Source organism: Quercus lobata, chromosome 9 (genome assembly GCF_001633185.2).
Source record: "Quercus lobata isolate SW786 chromosome 9, ValleyOak3.0 Primary Assembly, whole genome shotgun sequence".
Taxonomy (NCBI): Eukaryota; Viridiplantae; Streptophyta; class Magnoliopsida; order Fagales; family Fagaceae; genus Quercus; species Quercus lobata.
This window is the reverse complement of record NC_044912.1, coordinates 11659573-11681544: the sequence shown is the minus strand read 5'-3', so window position 1 is coordinate 11681544 and position 21972 is coordinate 11659573. Positions and strand designations below refer to the sequence as shown.

Here is a 21972-nt window from a genome sequence, read left to right as displayed (position 1 = left end):
TGACCTACGTGGCAAACGGAATTATTAAAATAATAATAAAAATTTTTATTTTGTCATTAAAAAATGCCAAGTCAGCATTTAAATTTAAAAAAATAATTTATTAAATTTAACTAAATAAAAAAAAAATAAAAAACAGAAATAAAAATAAAAAATCACATTTATCAAGATTGAAGTGTATCTTGAGCAAGAACAACAAGAACACTAACCCAGATTTAAGTACACAAACCCAGAACACAAGAACACAATTTTTACCCAGCAACTGGTGGTATCGGAACATATCGAAAAATCCAGAAACCAATAAAGATGGGGAAGAAGAGGGTTTGCCATTGACAGGTTGCCCACCAAAGGAAAAGACATCCCCGGAGTTTGGGAAGTCCTCCACTGGATCATCAGCGACCATCACACTAAAACCCATACAGCCTACCTCAGCCCCGCTTGATTTAGGGTCCACTGAAAGACCATCGACAGCCCCACCCTGACCACCGCACCCATCGAACCTTGTAAGGACACCACCCATCTTGTCGGTGCCCGGAAACACCATCAAAGACTTCTCAGATGAGCCGTGGGGGTCTGATCCTTCACTAAACTGGCTTCCCGCCGAAGAAAAGTGAGTCATAGTACACCCATCGGTCCTTGGGTGGTCCCCATCCAACTCACCGAGAAACCCAAGTTTCACCGAGGTGACTTGAAGAGAAGCTTCAGATTCCGACACCGTTGCAGTCGTCGGCGACACGAAATCCCCTCGTACCATATGCTGAACATTAAGGTGTTGGTATTTGAGAGAGAAAGAGAGAGTCATGGATCTGAAAAGAAAGATCTGGAAATGTTGTGTTGTGTTGGAAGAAAAACAAAGACAAATAATGGATCTGGAAATGTTGTGTTGTGTTGGAAGAAAAACAAAGACAAATAATGGATCTGGACACCGTGGAAGTGTTGTGTTGTGCTGATTTTATTTTAATTTTTTGGGTATGTGTTTTGTGTTTGTTTTTATGTTTAATTTTTTGTTCAGGTTTAATTTGATGTTCTTATTTTTTGGGTTTGAGATTTTTGAATTTTAATTTTGTGTTCTTGTATTCTGGGTTTGTGTACTTAAATCTGGGTTAGTGTTCTTGCTCAAGACACACTTCAATCTTGATAAATGTGATTTTTTTTTTTCTGTTTTTTATTTTTTTTATTTAGTTAAATTTAATAAATTATTTTTTAAAATTTAAATACTGACTTGGCATTTTTTAATGACAAAATAACATTTTTTTATTATTATTTTAATAATTCCGTTTGCCACGTAGGTCAGTGCCCTAATGGCACTGACGGAAAGGACTAAAACTGAAGGCGTTTTTCTAAACAGGGACTAAAAGCGGTAAAAATAAAATTTAGGGACCAAAGTAGAAATTGTGCGAAAATGTAGGGACCAAAATGTGTTTTTCGCCTATATTTAAATAGGATATACATTATATAATAACCTTTGGGTTTGGCTTACATCAAATGCTCATGTGCACTAGACGTAACATGTGTCTTAATGGCCATATGTTTGGTCCCATATCTCCTCGTGTGTGGGTGCTAGATTTCACTGATAGCTAGGCTTTTTGAATCTGAAAATTCAAAGTATATTCTCTCTAACTTATTTTGTGGGGAAAAAAAAAACAATAGAGAATATTCACCATTTCCATCTACGTACTATATAGTATCCAATATCCACTATGATCTTAACAATGTTCCAAGTTTTCAGATGGGCACGTATCAAATTGAAGGAAATATCCAACCACATCCGTACTTTGTGCTTGTTTTCCAAAAGAAAAAAAGAAAAAAAAAAGGCATACATGAAATCACAACACCGTGACTGAAAAAATATTCCAAGCCAAGAAAGTCAAGCTCAACATTCAAATCTACATATAGATCGAATCATTCCAAATAATTATTCCTTACTAGCTTAAAATTTCCAATTTATTTTCCCCTCCATGGCTATTCGACCACATCCACATCTATAATGTCAAACAAATAAAATGAAAAGAATATTCACTATTGTCTGAGTACCCTCAGACACTCCTCTTAATTGATGAAGGAACTACAACCATCACTTTAAATAAAAATAATATTGTCCCTGGACTTTATCTTTGTTTCCATCCACGTGCATGCAAAAAATTACTTTGACTTTGGGCCAAAACACAAAAAAATAATAAAAATAAGAAAAAGAAAAAAAATAAGAACACAATCATCATTATAGTGATTTATTCTCTCTTTGGAGGGTAATAACCAATTGTACATAATCTTAAATTGGTAATAAAGATACCCAATTTATTATCATTCTCAAACTAACCAAAGCATAATTCATCATACACTTTCAAGAATGGAGGCAAAAAATCGAGTTAACTCATCATAATACCTATTCCAAAGCATCACACCTCCATAATTTGGTGACTTCCTAAAGAAAGGAAGAATTTCAGCATTCAACACTTGAGATGGAACATATCCACTTACAGCAGCCTGAGGAGCCGCAGGTATGCCTAAAAATAATTTCTCCACCTTTAATGAGCTACTCCATTGGTTCCATGAACTTATAAGATTAGTGGTGTTACTGTTACTGAAATCATATTGGCATTGAGGATTGTTATAGAATTGAACCCAAAGATAGTCAAAAAGATTTGTGTTAAGTGCAGTACCAAGAAAGTTATCAGGAAATGGACATTGTGGAGATGCGGATAAGTACACATTGGAATGATTCTTTAAGTTCTTTGCTAGGTCTTGCCAATATTGTGTTGAACCACGCTGAATGTCAAAGTTTATGCCATCCAATATGGCATCCTCAAATGGACGCGAAGAGGAGTTGCCACCCAAGAAATTGTTCCATAAATATGTTGCTACATTTTCTGCGTCATTGGGAGAAGCTAGAAAGTACTTTCCAACTCCACCTCCAATTGAGAGCATGACCTTAAGTCCAAATTTTTGGCAAAACTTTATATCTTCACTAAGAAAGGTGCACCCATTGGATGCTGGGTTGCAATGACCATTAAGGTTGATTTCTGGGGTTTGGCCATTGCCAAATACGTTTAGGAAGGCTAAGTTTACATAGGCATATATTCCAGTGCCACAGGTAGTTGATAGGTTTCCCTCACTGACATTTAGACCCCAGTAGGTGGCGATGCTACCAGCTTGAGAGGTTTTGATTAGGGTCATAAGGAATAAGAGGGAAAAGACTAAAGGTGTAAGTTGAAGATTTCTAGCCATTTTCGCTTGTCTCAATCTAAAATCTTGCGTCTCATGTGCTTTCTTAAGACAATAAGAGGCTTCTTTTATAGAATTCAAATTTCAGAGTTAAGTTTGGAAACTTGACCAATCGTTTCAGTTTTAATACAAAACTTAGTCAAATAGGGTTGTATACTGTCTCAGTTAAAAGTTGTAGCTTTGTTGATACCTTCTGACGTTTTCAACATAAAGCTTAGGGTTCAAATATTTTCTCTTTTAACTATTGAATTATCAAATAATTAAAACAAATAAATAAATGATCTAGGATTCATCGTTACATAGAACCTACAAAAGGACACATGTATAAGCAATTTTTTTTCTTGATATTTTAATCTGTTCTAGTTTAATTTAAGTTTATACTTGTGAAGTTCATTTCTAGAAACTTGAACCCTGACCTTTATCCCCTTCCCTTACATTTCAAAAACATTTATACTTGTGGAGTGATCATTACATCAAGGGAGCGTATTAAAAATTTCTCAATTTTTTTGAAAGCATAAATTTTGGGCTTTTAGACTTAAATCATGGATAATTATTAGGAAATTAAGAGTATATTATTTCCTCAGCCTGAATTATATATAGTTCTAATATATATATATATATATATAACCAAAACCTCTGAAACTACTACAATTTTCCACGTCATTACTATTTTCTTTTTCTTTTTCTTTTTATTTTAGATTTTTCTTTTTATTTTATTTTAAGTTTTATATCTTATATATTTATTATTTCTCTTTATTTTAAGTAAAACTCTATTAGATATATGTTTTAAGAGCTTGAAAATTCTACTTCAACTAAAATTCTATAACAAAATTTTCAACAAATATAAACTCCTACCAAGGTTGAAACCCTTAATACTCACTCAAATTTTCAGCATTATTTAAATAAAAAAAACAAAAATTTTGATTTTATATTTGTAAAACCATCTTTACTATTTATTTTGAAGAACTTGAGTCCAAAGTTTTGAAAACTCAACACACGGTGAAAACCTTAAGTGTCAATTGCCACCTTCCTTCTCTCTCACTCCAATCCAATCTCTTATCTACCCAAAAAACCCAAACATAACTATTCAGCTTTCAAATAGTTGAAATTAGAACAATATTTAAACTAGAACATTTTAATATTTGATCTAAAAGTTTTCCGTACATCACACGGATTAGCAATTAGTTTATTAAAATTTCCTTATCACTAAATTATTACATAATATTGGTTTGGGACAAGAGCTTTGTTGGTTTGTTGGCACCTTCTACATTTTCAACATGATGCTTAGGGATCAAATCTCCTCTCCTAACTATTGAATTATCAAAAAAAAAAAAAAAAAAAGGTCCAGGATCCATTTTTGCGCCATAATTCATGGGGAGGCTTCTTCGATCAAGCTTAGGTTAAACTAATAATGCATATCTCTACAAGTGCTTTGTAGGTTTCTTGACAACTTATGACGTTTTCAACATGCTTAGGGATCAAATCTTCTCTCTTAACTATTGAATTATAAAAAATAAATGAATAAATAAAAAACAAATAAATAAATGGTCTAGGATCCACCACTGCATTGACCCTACAAAAGGACACATGTATAAGAAATTTTTTTTGACTGATATAGAACTCTACTTTAGTTAAATCTAAGTGAATATGTGTGAAACTCATTTTTGGAGACTTGAACTCCGACCTTTGTCTTCCCCCCCTAGTACCCAACAAGTATTTATATTTATGGAGTGACAATCACGCCAAGGAAGTGTAGTGGTAATTTCTTAATTTTTTGAAGGCATAAACTTTGGGCTTTTAGACTTAAATCATGGATAATTATTTAAGAATAAAAAAAGGATATTAATGCCGCAGCTTGAATTATATATAGTTCTAGTTAATTAAAATTTATTGATTGCTACGTTATTACATAGCATTAGTTCGAGACAAGAGCTTTATAAGTTTGTTGGCACGTTCAGACATATTCAACATGATGCTTAGGGTTCAAATATCTTTTCTTTTTACTATTGAATTATCCAAAAAAAAAAAAAAAAGGGTCAAGATCCACCATTGCATTGACCCTACAAAAGGACACAACATGTATAAGCTTTTTTTTTTTTTTGTTTGTCTGATATAGAATTCTATTATAATTTAATCTAAGGGTCTGTTTGGATAGAACTTATTTTGCTGAAACTGAAAACACTGTAGCAAAATAATTTTTAAATGTGTGAATAGTGCTGTGGGACCCATTTTTAATGAAAAAATTGATAAAAAATGAAATTTGTGGGTCCATGAACAGTGCACGGATCCACTGATTGACAGAAAAGTCAAAAAAAAGGGCCAAACAGTACTCTACTGTTCGCTTGTCCCCTGAAAGTCTGAAACGCGTGTAGAAAAGAAAAGAAAAGAAAAGAAAAGAAAAGAAAAAAAAAAAAAAAAAAAAAAAAAAAAAAAAGAAGCAAAACGCAAAACGCAAAAGTAACGTGGATCCAAACTTACACTAAGTGTATGTTTGTGAAACTCATTTATAGACACTTGAACCTCGGCCTCTGTCCCCCCCTTCCTCATACCCCACAAACATTTATATTTGTAAGATCCAATCAAGAGTTAGTCTTTTTATTTTTTTTAAATCTCTTTAAAAAAATTATTTTCAAGCGCTTTCTCAATATTTTTTTAAAAGGACCCAAAATTATCTTTGATCATGCCATCCATTTGTATTCGATAGATACTTCTCTTTTTTCCTTTTGTTGCATTATATGTAACGTAGTTGTGGTCCTTTATTCTATTATCATTCTTTTTTTTTTTTTTTTTGATGAGTTCTATTATCATTCTTTGTTGAATACTTAAATAAATGTATAAATAAAAATTAAGTTCGTGCACAAGGCATGTAGTTTCAATTTTTGCGCCATAATTCGTGGGGAGGCTCCTTCAATCAAGCTTAGGTTAAACTAATAATGCATATCTCGGTACACAACCCCAAAACCTCATCAGCCTTCCAAAAAAAAAAAAAAAAAACCCAAAACCTCATCACAATCAACCGAATTATTTCATCCTTATCAATTTGCTTTCTTGGATATGTTATCTTGTACTAAATTTATCTACAATTTTGACCTAACATGATATTACCCAATGTGAGGCCGGAATAATTCAATTAAAATATAACTATATTTTTAGATAAATATACATTTTTTTTTTGAAAGGGAAGATAAATATACATATTAAAATATAACATTATTAGTTAAATTGAGCCTACATGTTAACAAATTTTTTTATAAATATATTATTATGTTTAGGTTTGACTTGTTTAATAGATGAGTTGAGTCTAAACCTGGACTTGATATTGAGTTGCTTGCTAGACAGGTAAATATAAACAAGCTTTATCTTAATCAAAGTCGAGTTATTCTTAAACAACTCAATTCACTTATGGACCCGTCAATTAAGCACGCTTACTTGCGCAAGCTTTGGTTCCTGGTCTCTTTTGGGCCTAGGGGTTAATATAGCATTGAGTATGCCTAGTCTAATCGGGTATTAGGCTGAGACATGGGCCATTTTGTGTACCAGAAATGATTCTTCATCTTTAAGTGACACCCTCCCTATCTTCTTTGTAAGTGTGATTTTGGGTTGGGTTAGGTCGGATTGGGTTCACAGCAACTCGCAACCCAACCTGATAAACAACAAATGAAGGACTTCTATGGATTCCCCTCGTTCTTGTTTAGTTCCTTGTCCATCATGAATTTTAAGAGGGCCTTACAATAACACCTCAATCACCAATTTTCAAGTGGGCTAATGATGAAGAAAAGAAAAAACCCACAGCGCCATAAAAAGTGAATGAAATACAGAAATTTTGACTACTGTATATATATATATATATATATATATGTAGGATTTACAAAGTTATCAAGTGGTGGTTGCTGGTCAGATTTTTGAACAATTCCATTCAAAATGATGGATTTATTTTTTAGGGGGCCAGAATAATTTATTCATTAGACAGCTGAGAAAGAAATAGTTTAGTATTTTTTTTAAAGTACATGCAATCATATAATTATATGAACAAAATTTACCAGACAAAATTGGTTGTAGCCTTAGACTACAACTTTACTCAATAAAATAAACATTACTAAATATTTTGAAAATCTAACCATTGAATTGCATGTTCTTTACACTCTTAATACACATGTCAAATTTTGTGTCAGTCGGATATTATTTACTATATAATTTATAACTTTATATTTTGTGGATAATTTTAAACTACAAAAATTTACAATTTAAATAACTTATTGATAACATAGCTATTGTTCTTTAATTTTCTAGAAATTTTGCAAGTATGGAGGATATAAGAAGAAGATATAATCTAATTGTGGACTTATTAAAATTCACTTCTAATAAAAATATATTGAATAAGGTTATAATTTAAGGTTAAAACCTATTTTGTATCTAAACTTTGTTCATATTAGATTATCAAAAAGAAATATAAAATATTTAAAAATCTTATATCTTAATGGCATAATTTGCTCCTATTAAGATAACCAGAGTTTGAATCCCTCTCAAGTTTTAACTTATAATTTTCGAATTATATATACAAAAATGAACGTGACATAACACGAAGGTAATTATGGTAATATAGCACTAATAAATTAAAGATAATGTCCCTGATAGCGTTGAAGTACCGTACACTTTGTCAAACTAATTTTTTTTTCATTTTCAATAGCATGATTCCACCCCATCTTATGCACATGGACGAATCTAGTCTTTAGTGAATTGATCTGGCGAAATATATCCAACTCAAGATCTGCAGGAATCCCAAAAAAGATAGCTGCTTGGATTGAATATAATTGGTTCCAAGTGGAAATAAGTATAGACAAATACACATAGCTATACAACCATTTTTTTTATTGGTATGTAAAAAAAAAATTATCAAATTGACAGCTCTAACATATTTTTTTATGCTTGTTTCTGGGTTGTCATTATCATGTCTGTAATTTTCGTGTAATTATTCAATTCTGTCTCTGAGCACATTAAATGCGTGCTGGTCTTCTTTCTTACATATAATAATGGGTCTTACATTGAATAAATACCATCACCTTGTCGTCTGTTATAAATGAACATGGCATTAGAAGACAACTTGTCCCGTTCATGTGGGACTCCAAAGCACAGACAAAGGAAGAAAGATTATAACGTGTCTTTACGTGTAGGACAATAATTTTGGGTGGAAAAATCGAAAAAGTATAATGACTGTTGTAAGTTGTGACATATTTTTGCTGGGATTCAATTGTGTAAAATTGTGTGTCCCTTAGCTTAGGCTAAGCCAAACCTGGTGTATAATGCAGCGTAAATATTTTGTACAAATTTTTAGGTAAACAGACATTTCCTATTCATCAAATTAACATTTAATTGAACGTTTGTGCTTCAATGGCATATGCTTTTTGAAGTAGCATAAATTCCAAATGCTAGCTCACAATTAAAGATGGCCAACTTTCTGCCACTAGAGAGTAGAGATAGACTTTACTTTCTTTCTTTTTTCCTGAAATGGGAAGCTTTATTAATTACATACTAAATAGTGTAAGTGTCATTTGATTATGCATAACGAGATTCATTATGTTCATCACATCAAACAAAAGTTTACAGTTATATATATAGAAGAATGAAGGATTGTCAAGACACATGAGCTAGTAATTTACGTAGATTCTAATTTTTTATACGAGTCAAATTCTCCCCCTTTTACGCTTTTTGTAATAATTGAATTATGAAGAAACTTTTAATTTTAATTTTTTTTATAAAAAGATTATGAATAAAAAATATGAGATATCATAAAAAATGTTATTACCACTAAATTATCACTTCAAATATTAACATTGATACGACACTAAATATAATATGAGTGACATAATTAAGGAGGTCCAGAACTAAAAAATAGTTCGCAGGAGGTTGGTAGTGGATCCGTTGACTTCTTCCTAGACCATATATACACATAGTACATCAAAAGTCTGGGAGGCAATATAAATAGGAATAATATAATTTTAATTTAGGCCCAAATATAATACTACTAACTAGAAGGTGTACTGCCCTTTGGGTCCATTTAGAAGCCGAAGCCAAAGCTTTGGAGGAGGCTGTGGACTTTGCTTGAGACATTGGTATAAGGGATGTTCATTTTGAATGTGATTCAAAATTGATTGTAGACGCCGTGCTCGGTGTTAGCAGTCCAAGTGTTCATCTATGACATCATCGCAAGTATTTATCAGAAGTTACAAGCATTCTGAATTTCACAGATCTCACATGTTAAGCAAACAGAGAATCGGTCGGCTCACGTTTTGGCTTAGCATGCCAAGAGTATTGAGAATTATGTTACTTTGATAGAAGAAAATCTAGCTTTTATTGAGTCCATTTTGGCTCAAGATGTAATGAATTCATTTTCTTTTTAATAAAGTTGTAGTCTTTTCATCAAAAATAAAAAATAAATAAACAATGGCCAAGTGAGGAGTTTAGGAGTAGGGACTAGGGAGATGAATTGCTTTGCGGGTGATATATAAGACCCGCCTCATTTAAAAATTAAAACCGTCGTCAATTTTTTTTTAAAAAAAAAATGGTATTTGATATTAGATTAACAGAGAAGTGGCTTAGCTCCTGAATCCTATGGGAATAATTCAACTTCCACTTGAGCTAGTTGTTGAATTAGTTCGACAACTGGTTTATCGTTGTGTTGTGTTTTCGTTGTAGTTGTTATTATTATTATTATTATTTATTATAGGTGAGGAAGGTCAACTCTGCATAGAAGAATAAGATGATATCATTGAGAATAGGATAACATATCACTGAATTGTAATGTTTTTGATGTAGCGCATGATTGGTACACCATACATAGATTATATAAAAAATAGTAACAACCAACTTATGAATAGAAACAATGAATCTACTAAATCTTTTATTTTCGGTCATAAGGATTAATATTATTCGTAATATTGTCTTTATTCTGTGCATCAAACATTCATTTTCCTAAATCAAAAGCATTACAACTTAGTAAAGATTATTTTGTTTTATTTCTGTGGGGGGTAAAAGACCAGTAGGCCCATGTCGATGTCTACATTGGGCCAAAGGCCCAGCCCAAGGGAAAAATCCCTCCTCGGTTGCGGGGAGGAAAACCCCTTCTCGGTCATGGGGAGAATCCTCCTTGGCACGGTGTAGCCGAAGATGAAGGAGGCAACCTGCCACTGGTAGTGACACTCCCTATCATCCCACGGAGTAGGAAAAATACTAAAGTAGAAAAGGAAAACGAAAGTGTCTAAAGGAAAGACTGCCATTATTGCATTCAGTATCTTGTGCCTAACACAGCCATACTTCTCTATCCTTACAACCACTCCCAACAACTGGAAGGAAGGGCTGATGGGACAAGTACCTACTCTAGGGACCCCATTAAGGAGGAAGAAAACTACTATAAAAAGGGAGTAAAGAGAGACAAAGAGGGCGGGGCGAAGACCCCTCAACACACCAGAGGCCCCAAAAAAAGGGCTCCCCAGGCTGGGCCGAGGATCAGTCCTCTCAGATGAACCCAGCCCGTCTTAATGTAACGTAAAGAACGCCATGACGACCGCTGTCCATACTCTAAAGCCTAACTCTTTGGCCAACTCTCTACAAATTCATTGTATCGGGTTCATTGGTTTAAGGTCCCATGCATATTGGGCTTGGCCTGAAAAACGTGACCCTACAATTTTTTTTTACTTGGATTTAATGCTTAAATATGATAGATATCAAATGTCACATTATTTTCTGCTATATGCACCAAAATTATGAAGTACATGCAACCATGCTTTATTGTCATAGATATTTGTTACAGTTCATAGGTATTGAACCTATTGATGAGTAGCTTGTTCAGCATGCCATATTGTTTGCAAGTTTAGGCAATGACCTAGACAGCGCTCTTTATGGATGCACTATACCCATTATCAAAATTTTTGTTCCAAACCATAACCCCTCCGTACTTGGGAGAAGTCTTAATAGATGGAAGGACCTGAGATTTGAGCACATCAGCTGGGATAAATCCACCACTTGGAGCCGCCGCGGTAGCCGCTGGTAGTCCCAAGAACACTTGCTTAGCTTGAACAGCAGTCCATGTTTTCCACGAATTCAAAGGTTGTTTGCATTGCCTGAGTACTGACATCCAGGGTTGTTGTAGAATTGAACCCAAACATAATCAAACAGACCGGTTTTGATGGCGGCATCTAGATGAGCATCTGGGGACGGACATTGTGGAGCTGCGGCTAAGTACACCTTTTTTTGTTGGCTAAATGCATTAAGTGATCTAGCAAGCTCATCGTAGTGTTGGGTTGAACCCAACTCGATGTCAAAATCAATGCCATCCAAAACTGCGTCGCCCAGTGGACGTGAATTGGACTTACCTCCTAGATAGGTATTCCAAAGGTAATTTGCAACTTGCTTTGCATCATCAGCTGAAGAAAGAGAGTAGCTTCCAGCACCGCCTCCAATTGAAAGAAGGACCTTTGATGCCTCGCCCTTGGCAAGCTTTGATTTCAGAGCTTAAACGGGTACAAGTATTGGCACTGGGGTTACAGTGCCCAGCTAGGTTTAGCACTGCGGTTTGGCCATTACCGAATGTGGATAGGAAAGCTATGTTCACATATTGGTAGTTCCCTGTGGCACAAGTTTCAGCCAAGGAGCCTTCATTGGAGTTTTGACCCCAATATATGGCAATCCCAGCAGCCTGTGAGGATTTGCATAAAGAGATGATTAAGAGGGACAATAAAAGGAATGATGATTGTTTATGGGCGGCCATGTTGGGATCCTTTTGGGTTCTTTTTTGGCTCAAGAATGGTTGAGGGGGTGCAAATTTATAGCTGTTTGAGTGGAGTCTATTATGTACACTATTAAATCCAAAAAATGAAAAAAAAAAAAATTATAAAATTGATTGCCAAGAGTCTTTCACTTCAATTGTTCAACCATCATATTATGGTGTCTTCAATGAAAACATTCAAAGTTCAAATCTTCTACCTATAATTATATTAAAAAAACTATAATATATATATATATATTTTAAATTTAAAATAAGGTCATGTGAAGTAAATGGTTATAAGTGTTATGTTTTATTTTGTGTTGCCATATTCCATGTCAAAATTTGCTTGTATTTATCATTAAAATTAAGGGAGTCAATTTCGTACCAGAAGCCGTTTTGGTTTGGCCAAAAGAACGATATATATTTCAATAGCAGTTAATACCGATGTACCGTTTTGAAATTACCGCTAAATATATATATATATATATATAATTAAATAGTGTTCAAAGTCCATATATATAAATTCATAGATTAGACTAATTTGTAATCTTAAACCCGACCCAAGCCCAAGGCTAAACATCTATATCTATGAAAAGAATTAAAAATTAATTTAAATTTAAGATACTAAGCTTACCTTTCACACGTGAACTAAATGAGGGCTTAAAAATTCATCAAAAAAAAAAAAAAAGTGGAATAACTGACATTTAAGAGGACTTTTGACAGTTTTTAGGGGCTAGAAAATAATAAAAGAATGAAAAAAAAATCTGACATATGAAAGTTTCTTTTGACTTTAAACATAACTTTTGTAAGCTCTCAAATTTATTGGGCATTTAAAGAAGCTGAAATTCAAGCTATTCGACTTAAGTTGTACGCAACCAAGAAAGAGGAAAGAGAATGTAAATCTGAAAGAGAGAAAGATGCTGAACCGGCTGGTACGGTGTGGAATTAACTTTCTTTATTAAAAATAAAATACCTTTTTTGTGTAGGTCCATTTGTATTTAGGTTGACGATTTAAGACTTAAAATTTTGAAGTCTTAAAATAATAATAATAATAATAATAATAATAATAATAATGATAAAAATGGGTGTGTTCCAATTATACCGACAGCTCCAATCAACTCTCATATATCAACATTGAATGGTTTTTGTTAGGGGACCACAATTTGATCCCTTACAACCATTCTAAAAACAGGTCGCACATCATGATGTTGAATTCCATAAAAGATTTGAGTGTGTTTTCCTCATCATCAATTGGTTTTGAGATAGAATGGCACAGCTCACGGTTCGATAAATGGTATCAGAGCCAAGGTCATGGGTTCAAATCATGGGAGTGTCATTGTGAGGGAGGGATTGTTGGGGGGACTACAATTTGACTCCCTACAACCACTCTAAAAACAGGCCTACGTAACGTGATGTTAAATGCCATAAATGATTTGAGTGTCTTCCTTATCCCCAATTGGTTTTGAGGTAAAATGGCACAGCTCACAGCGCAACAGTATTGATGAGTGTGATGGAAATGATCACCTCTTAAGGATTTGGTTACAGTGAGAGTTGAGAAAGTAGAGAGAATTGATAAATAGGTGTTTGGCTATCAAAGTTCATTGGGTTTCTCTCAACTTTCAGATGTGATTTAGGGGTTAATTTTGTGGGAAATGACTAAATGAGGCTTATAAAGGATGGGTAAAGGTTGGAATAGCAAGAGAGTTCATGATTTCTCTCATGTTCTATCTAGTGTAGCCTCTGCTTTAAAGTAATATTATGTTTGTATGACATGTTTGTATAATCTCAATGATTTAAGGATTTATTTATTTATTTTTATTTATTTTATTTTTTTTAAGGATAAGAATTTACATTGCAAATGTTACTTTTAAAGAAAATGACAAAATTTAGGTACAGTACCTTATGTGCTGTTTCTTAAGTTCCCCTCTTAAGATTCAGTCATGTGGTTACTTAACTAAAAAATACATTTCCTTTCCATGAGAAAAAATTCACATGGTAAAATCTTAAAAGGGGAATCTAAGAAACAGTATATAAGTACTGTACCTAAGTTTTGCTCGAAAAATGGTTATAGGCTACAGTACAGGTGCATTTTTATTTATAATGGACCAACTCCCATCACATATTGTCACCAAATTCAAGAACAAGCTATGTCTAATTGGTTTTCGATCGAACTTTGAAGCCACCAATCTTGAAAAAGAGCTTACTATCTGATAGCCATGAAAGTGAAACATGACCTCGTACGTGGCAAATAGACACCTGCCTAATTACTTTATCTAATTGGCAGTTTGTAAAGCTTCAATGGCATATGCTTCATGAAGGGACATAAATTTCGAATTGTCTTCCAGAAGATGCCAATATGATGACTGCTTTAGCTTATCTTTTTTTTGTTTAGCTTATCCTTTTTAATTTTTATCCACACAATGGATGGTGGTCTTTCTTCCCTTAAAGTCCTCTTCTTTTTGCTTGACTTGTGTTGGGTACTATAATTTCACTCCCTCTACAACTATGCTAAAAACAAGTCTACAAAATATTAGTATATCAAATGTCATAAAAGATTTAAGTGTGATATAACTCATGGTTTGACAAGTGGTATCAGAGTCAAGGTTATGAGTTTGAGTTGCGGGAGCGTTATTTTGAGAGAGGAATTGGGGGGATCACAATTCGACTTCTAATAATCACTCTAAAAACAGGCTCGTGAGGCACAATATCAAATGCATAAAAAATTTAAATGTGTCTTTTTCATTACCAATTAGTTTTAAGTTAGAATAACATAACTCACAGCCTGAATGCAATTCATATTTCCTTATAAGGGAAGAGATGAACCAATTCACTGCAAAAACCAATTAATGATAATTATTTAGTTTATCTTACTATATATATATATATATATATAATTTATCTTACATTTAAATAAAAAAAATTACTGTATGGAGTCTATATAAATTTTAAGGATGATATTATTTTATTACGTTACATTTAAAAAGTTTTGATTAAAGATGGCAGCACTTCAGAGTATTTCTATATATAACACAAGGATGCAGAGCCAAAATGACGAAACAACCCACGCTTTTTCACTCTTCAACCCACGCTTTGGGATTCCCTTCGTTCTTGTTTAGTTCCTTGTCCATCATGAATTTTAAGAGGGCCTTACAATAACACCTCAATCACCAATTTTCAAGTAGGCCAATGATGAAGAAAAGAAAAAACCCACAGCGCCATAAAAAGTGAATGAAATACAGAAATTTTAACAGCTGTATGTATATAGGATTTACAAAGTTATCAAGTGGTGGTTGCTGGTCAGATTTTTGAATAATTCCATTCAAAATTATGGACTTATTTTTTAGGGGGCCAGAATAATTTATTCATTAGACTGCTGAAAAAGAAACAGTTTAGTATTTTTTTTAAAGTACATGCAAACATGTAATCATAATAGATTATGAAAAGGAAATGTAAAATATTTAAAAATCTTATATCTTAATGGCATAATTTGGTCATGTTAAGAGAACCAGAGTTTGAATCCCTCTCAGGTTTTAACTTATAATTATCGAATTATATATACAAAAATGAACGTGACATAACATGAAGGTAATTATGGTAATATGGCACTAATAAATTACAGATACTGTCCCTGATAGCGTTGAAGTACTGTACACTTTGTCAAACTAATTTTTTTTTCATTTTCAATAGCATGATTCCTCCCCATCTTATGTACATGGACGAATCTGAGACTTTAGTAAATTGATCAGGCGAAATATATCCAACTCAAGATCTGCAGGAATCCCAAAAAAGATATAGCTGCTTGGATTGAATATAATTGGTTCCAAGTGCTTGAAAGATTTGCAGCATTGTTCGTATAATGACACTTTTAGGTTGTTGTAGAATTGAAATTTGAAACTAAAATAATCAAAGTGGCCATTTTCGATAGAACAAATCTAGATTCTCATTAGGAATTGGGTCTTGTGGAACCGCAGATAAGTAGACATTTCCTTGTTTTGCCTAGGTCCAAGGGATAGGAAGATTTGGCAGCATCTGGGTATTTAACCCCGTCTTTTGGGCCAATATAGGTGAAGGTGGCACTGAAAGATACAGGTGCATGTCGGTCTCCAAAGTCACAAGGGAATTATAGCATGGTAGTATAAATTTTTTTTAAAAAAAAAATTTATAGATAAATCTTACAGATCTTTTTGTAGTTTTATTGGCTCTCATTAAAAAAAAAAAAAAAAAAGAAGAAGAGGAAATAGAGGCAATTTTTTTCTCTTTAAGAATGAGGAAATAAGTCAATACAAACTACAACCATTTTTTCTTATTGACAGCTCTAACATATTTTTGTATTCTTGTTTCCGAGTTGTCATTATCATGTCTGTAATTTTCGTGTAATTATTCAATTCTCTCTCAAAGCACAATAAATTAATGCCTGCTTTTCTTCTTACATAGGAGTAACGGGTCTTACACTGAATAAATACCATCACCTTGTCGTCTATTATAAATGAACATGGCATTAGAAGACAACTTGTCCCGTTCATGTGGGGCTCCAAAGCAAAGACAAAGGAAGAAAAATTATAACGTGTCTTTCCGTGTATAAGACAATATTTTTGTGTGGAAAAATCGAATAAGTATAATGACTGTCGTAACTTGTAAGTTGTAACATATTTTTTCCTGGGATTCAATTGTGTGTTTCCTTAGCTTAGGCTAAGCCAAACCTGGTGTATAATGCATAGATATTTTGTACAAATTTTTAGGGAAACAGGAATTTCCTATTCATCAAACATTTAATTGGACGTTTGTGCTTCAATGGCATATGCTTTTTGAAGTAGCATAAATTCCAAATGCTAGCTCACAATTAAAGATGGCCAACTTTCTGCCACTAGAGAGTAGAGATAGACTTAAACTTTTTTTCTTTTTTCCTGAGATGGGTAGCTTTATTAATTACATACGAAATAGTATAAGTGTTAAGTGTCATTTGATTATACATTACGAGATTCATCATGTTCATCGCATCACACAAAAGTTTACAGTTAAATACAGGAGAATGAAGGATTGTCATGATTCAAGAGGTTGTAATTTAAGTAGATTCTAATTTTTTATACAAGTCAAATTCTCTCCCTTTTACGCTTATGGTAACAATTGAAATATAAAGAGACTCTTAACTTTAATTTAAAAAAAAAAAAAGATAATGAGAAGGGAATTATGAAGTTAGAATAAAAAATATGAGATATCAAAAAAAAAAAAAAATGTCATTACTACTAAACTATCATTTCTGAAAGTTCAAATAGTGTAAAAACATCCTCGAACGTTTAGACCCCCAATTTACAAATTAACCAATTCAAACTTTATGACAAATAACTAGTGTGCGGAAAATGAACAAAAACTATAAAACAGAATTGGTAAACAATCTATGCCAATTAAAATCACATCCACAGCAGAAAATAAAAGGCAAAGATAAAGGGAAGAGAGATGCAAACACAAGAACAACACACGATGTGTTATCGAAGAAGAAATCGAAGCTCTCGGCGTAAAACCTCTCCGCCGCCCTCCAAGCGGTTAATAATCCACTAGAAAATGTAGTTGGTATACATGAACAACAATAGACCCTCCAAGCCTAATCTACCCGATGTACCTAAGCCCTCCAAGCTTCTTGCTCCAACAAGGTTGCGCCGAACCTTTTTCTTTTCTAACTTACCGGATTCCGCTATAATCCATAGCATCCGCCATCCTTGGCATCTTCCAATGCTTCCCAAAGCTCCAAAAACACTTAACACTCTAAATGGGTGTGGGTAGTGTTTTGATAGAAATCTCCTCTCAATAGGTATGACAATGAGAGAGGGAATGAGAAGAGACTACAAATATTTCTCTCTAAGAATGAGTAGCTCTCTCTAATTGGGTGGGTGTTTTGAAGAAACCTCTCTTAGGGTTTTTTTCTTTCTGAATAGCCACTCATATTTTGTGGGAATGAGGGGTATTTATACTGGTGTGAGAAGGGAATGCAAAGAGTCAGTTTTTCCAAAATAGGGCTGGCTGGCAACTTGACTGAGTCGCGAGTTCAAGCCGCGAGCTAACTAAAGGGCCAGTCTGGATTTTTGTCCTGTAGTGCTCCAGCTGGCATGACTGTTCAGCTCCCCTGCATGCTCTGCGCGTGTGCAACTTTTGGCGGCTTGCAAGCCGCGAGCCTCCCGCGAGATCCAGCCGCGAGTCCCTGCTTCACTGCACTGTCTTGAGCATTTCTTCACACTCTCTCACACATTACCCTTACATGATTCCCATCTAAATACATGGTTTCTAAGTGCTGTATTACAAGCAAATTTGTCATGGAATAAAGCCAACACATGGTTAAATAAATTCATCCTTACAATTTCAAATATCAGCATTGATATAACACTAAATATAATATGAGTGACATAATTAAGGAGGTACGGAACTTAAAAATAGTCCGCATGAGGTTCATAGTGGATCCGTTGACTTCTTCCTTATATTTACACATAATACATCAAAAGCATGGGAGGCAATATAAATAGGAATAATATAATTTTAATTTAGGCCCAAATATAATACTTCTGACTAAAAGGTGTACTGCCCTTCGGGTCCATTAGAAGCCAAAGCCAAAGCTTTGGAGGAAGCCGTGGACTTCGCTTGGGACGTTGGTATAAGGGATGTTCATTTTGAATGTGATTCAAAACTGATTGTAGACGCCGTGTTTGGTGTTAGTAGTCCTTGAGTGTCTGTCTAAACATCATCGCAAGCATTTGTTAGAAGTTACAAGCATTCAAGACTTCACAGATCTCACATGTTCAGGGAACCGACTAGTTTACATCTTGGCTTAGCATGTCAAGAGTATTGAAAATTATGTAACTTGGATAAAAGAAAATTAAGCTTTTATTGAGTCTGTTTTGACTCAAGATGTACTAAATTTATCTTTTTCTTAATAAAGTTACAGTCTTTTCATAAAATAATAAAAATAAATAAACAATGGCCAAGTGAGGAGTTTAGGAGTAAGGAGATGAGAAGCTTTGCGGGTGATAAGATCCGCCTCATTTAAAAATTAAAACCGACTTCAAATATATATATATATATATATTTATATTGTTGGGAAAAATTCTATATATATAACTGTGAATAAATTTCAGCAAGCACAGCGGAAGCACAACCACATAAGAACTCAAAAATTTACGTAGAAACCCTTTATCCTTGAAGGGAAAAACCACAGGACAAATTTCGAATAATTTCACTATATTAAATAGAGATTACAACACTTAGAGATACAACTTGAGTAAAAAAAACTCTATTTTTCTTTTCACTCACTGCTCTCTTTCTCAATGTGTATTTTCTCTTACTCTCTCTATTTTTCTCTTCTCTTTTGCTTCCTCTCACTCACGCAGTTCTTCAAGATTGCACCAAGTCCTCACCACACTCTGGGACTTCACTTCTTTTTTCCCTTTGCACAAACGCAGCCATTGGTCCGATCCTATAACCACGTTTTAAACGCGGTTATAGGTATAGGCCATGTTTTAAACACGGCCATAAGTCCTGGTTTTAGGCCGCGTTTGAAAAGCGCGGCCATAGACCTCCTTAGGCCTATAGTCATGAGGTTTAGGCCACATTTGAAAACGTGGCCTAAAAAAACGTAGCTATAGGCCAAATCGTCCTATAGCCACGTTTTTCTAATCTATAGCCGCGTTTTAAAAACGTGGCTACATGACCTTTTTTTTTGTAGTGCTTCATCTTTTCCTTCTTTTCTCCCTTTCACACTCTTCACATCAAGTCACAATAAATGCAAGCCAACTTATCTTGACTTTGCTTTAACCAATTTCTTTTCTTCAACTCTCCCTTAGCCGAATGACCTTGCCCTTTACTTCTTTCTTTTCTTTCTTCCTTCAGTGTGTTGGACACGCCTAAGCCAACCAACCCATGCTGACTTTGTACATAATGAAGAAAAGTTAAGAACCATGAGCATGTCTATTATGTGGGCTGGACTCATGGTGCAGTACACCCAACATATATATATATATATATATATATATTTAAATGGTATTTGATATTAGATTAATAGAGAAGTGGCTTAGCTCCTGAATCCTATGAGAATAATTCAACTTCCACTTGAGCTAGTTGTTGAATTAGTTCGACAACTGGTTTATCGTCGTGTTGTGTTTTCGTTGTTATTATTATTATTATTATTATAGATGAGGAAGATCAACTCTGCATAGAAGAATAAGATAATATCATTGAATTGTAATGTTTTTGTAGCGCATGTTTGGTACACCATACGGAGATTATATAAAAAATAGTAACAACCAACTTATGAAGAGAAACAATGAATCTACTGAATCTTTCATTTCCGACCATAAGGATTAATATTATTCCTAATATTGTCTTCATTCAGTGCATCAAACATTCAAAGTTTCCTAAATCAAAAGCATTACAACTCAGTATAGATTATCTTGTTTTATTTCTTTTTACTTTGATTTAATGCTTGAATATGATAGATATCAAATGTCACATTACAGTCTGCTATATGCATCAAAATTATGAATTACATGCAACCATGCTTTATTGTCATAGATATTTGTTACAGTTCATAGGTAGTGAACCTATTGATGAGTAGCTTATTCAGCATGCCATATTGTTTGCAAGTTAGGCAATGACCTAGACAGCGCTCTTTATGGATGCACTATACCCATTATCAAAATTTTTGTTCCAAATCATAACCCCTCCATACTTGGGAGAAGTCTTAATAGATGGAAGGACCTGAGATTTGAGCACATCAGCTGGGATAAATCCACCACTTGGAGCCGCCGCGGTAGCGGCTGGTAGTCCCAAGAACACTTGCTTAGCTTGAACAGCAGTCCATGTTTTCCACGAATTCAAAAGGTTGTTTGCATTGCCTGAGTACTGACATCCAGGGTTGTTGTAGAATTGAACCCAAACATAATCAAACAGACCGGTTTTGATGGCGGCATCTAGATGAGCATCTGGGGATGGACATTGTGGAGCTGCGGCTAAGTACACCTTTTTTTGTTGGCTAAATCCATTAAGTGATCTAGCAAGTTCATCGTAGTGTTGGGTTGAACCCAACTCGATGTCAAAATCAATGCCATCCAAAACTGCGTCGCCCAGTGGACGTGAATTGGACTTACCTCCTAGATAGGTATTCCAAAGGTAATTTGCAACTTGCTTTGCATCATCAGCTGAAGAAAGAGAGTAGCTTCCAGCACCGCCTCCAATCGAAAGAAGGACTTTGATGCCTCGCCCTTGGCAAGCTTTGATTTCAGAGCTTAAACGGGTACAAGTATTGGCACTGGGGTTACAGTGCCCAGCTAGGTTTAGCACTGCGGTTTGGCCATTACCGAATGTGGATAAGAAAGCTATGTTCACATATTGGTAGTTCCCTGTGGCACAAGTGTCAGCCAAGGAGCCTTCATTGGAGTTTTGGCCCCAATATATGGCAATCCCAGCAGCCTGTGAGGATTTGCATAAAGAGATGATTAAGAGGGACAATAAAAGGAATGATGATTGTTTTTGGGCGGCCATGTTGGGATCCTTTTGGGTTCTTTTTTGGCTCAAGAATGGTCGAGGGGGTGCAAATTTATAGCTGATTAAGTCTATTATGTACACTATTAAATCCAAAAAAATGAAAAAAAAAAAGGAAAAAAAAAAGAAAAAGAAAAAAAAAAGAACTATATAGTTTTTTTTTTTAATTTATAATGGACCCACTCCCATCACATGTCACCCAAATTCAAGAACAAGCTATGTCTAATTGGTTTTCAAACTTTGAAGCCACCAATCTTGAAAAAGAGCTTACTATCCGATAGCCATGAAAGTGACATATGACCTCGTACGTGGCAAATAGACACCTGCCAAATTACTTTATCTAATTGGAAGTTTGTAAGGCTTCAATGGCATATGCTTCATGAAGGTACATAAATTTCCAACTGTCTTCCAGAAGATGCCAATATGATGACTGCTTAGCTTATCCTTTTTAATTTTTATCCACACAGTAG

General features: G+C 34.2%; 2 protein-coding genes and 1 pseudogene across 2 annotated transcripts; all 3 read right to left on the bottom strand.

Annotated features, from left to right (window-relative positions):
- Positions 1-2328: 2328 nt before the first annotated feature.
- On the bottom strand, positions 2329-3222 carry LOC115958938 (acidic endochitinase-like). The gene has a single exon (XM_031077213.1). The coding sequence runs from the start codon at positions 3220-3222 to the stop codon at positions 2329-2331; it is 894 nt and encodes a 297-aa protein (XP_030933073.1).
- Positions 3223-10973: 7751 nt separating this feature from the next.
- Positions 10974-12045, bottom strand: LOC115960580 (annotated as a pseudogene).
- Positions 12046-20390: 8345 nt separating this feature from the next.
- LOC115960581 (acidic endochitinase-like) lies at positions 20391-21544 on the bottom strand. Its single transcript, XM_031079524.1, has one exon. It carries the CDS (start codon positions 21500-21502, stop codon positions 20618-20620), a length of 885 nt encoding a protein of 294 aa, XP_030935384.1. The 5' UTR covers positions 21503-21544; the 3' UTR covers positions 20391-20617.
- Positions 21545-21972: the final 428 nt, after the last annotated feature.

Excerpts from the sequence above, each read along its gene's own strand:
- LOC115960581 (XM_031079524.1), bottom strand. The coding sequence starts at position 21,502 with ATGGCCGCCCAAAAACAATCATCATTCCTTTTATTGTCCCTCTTAATC.
- LOC115958938 (XM_031077213.1), bottom strand. The coding sequence starts at position 3,222 with ATGGCTAGAAATCTTCAACTTACACCTTTAGTCTTTTCCCTCTTATTC.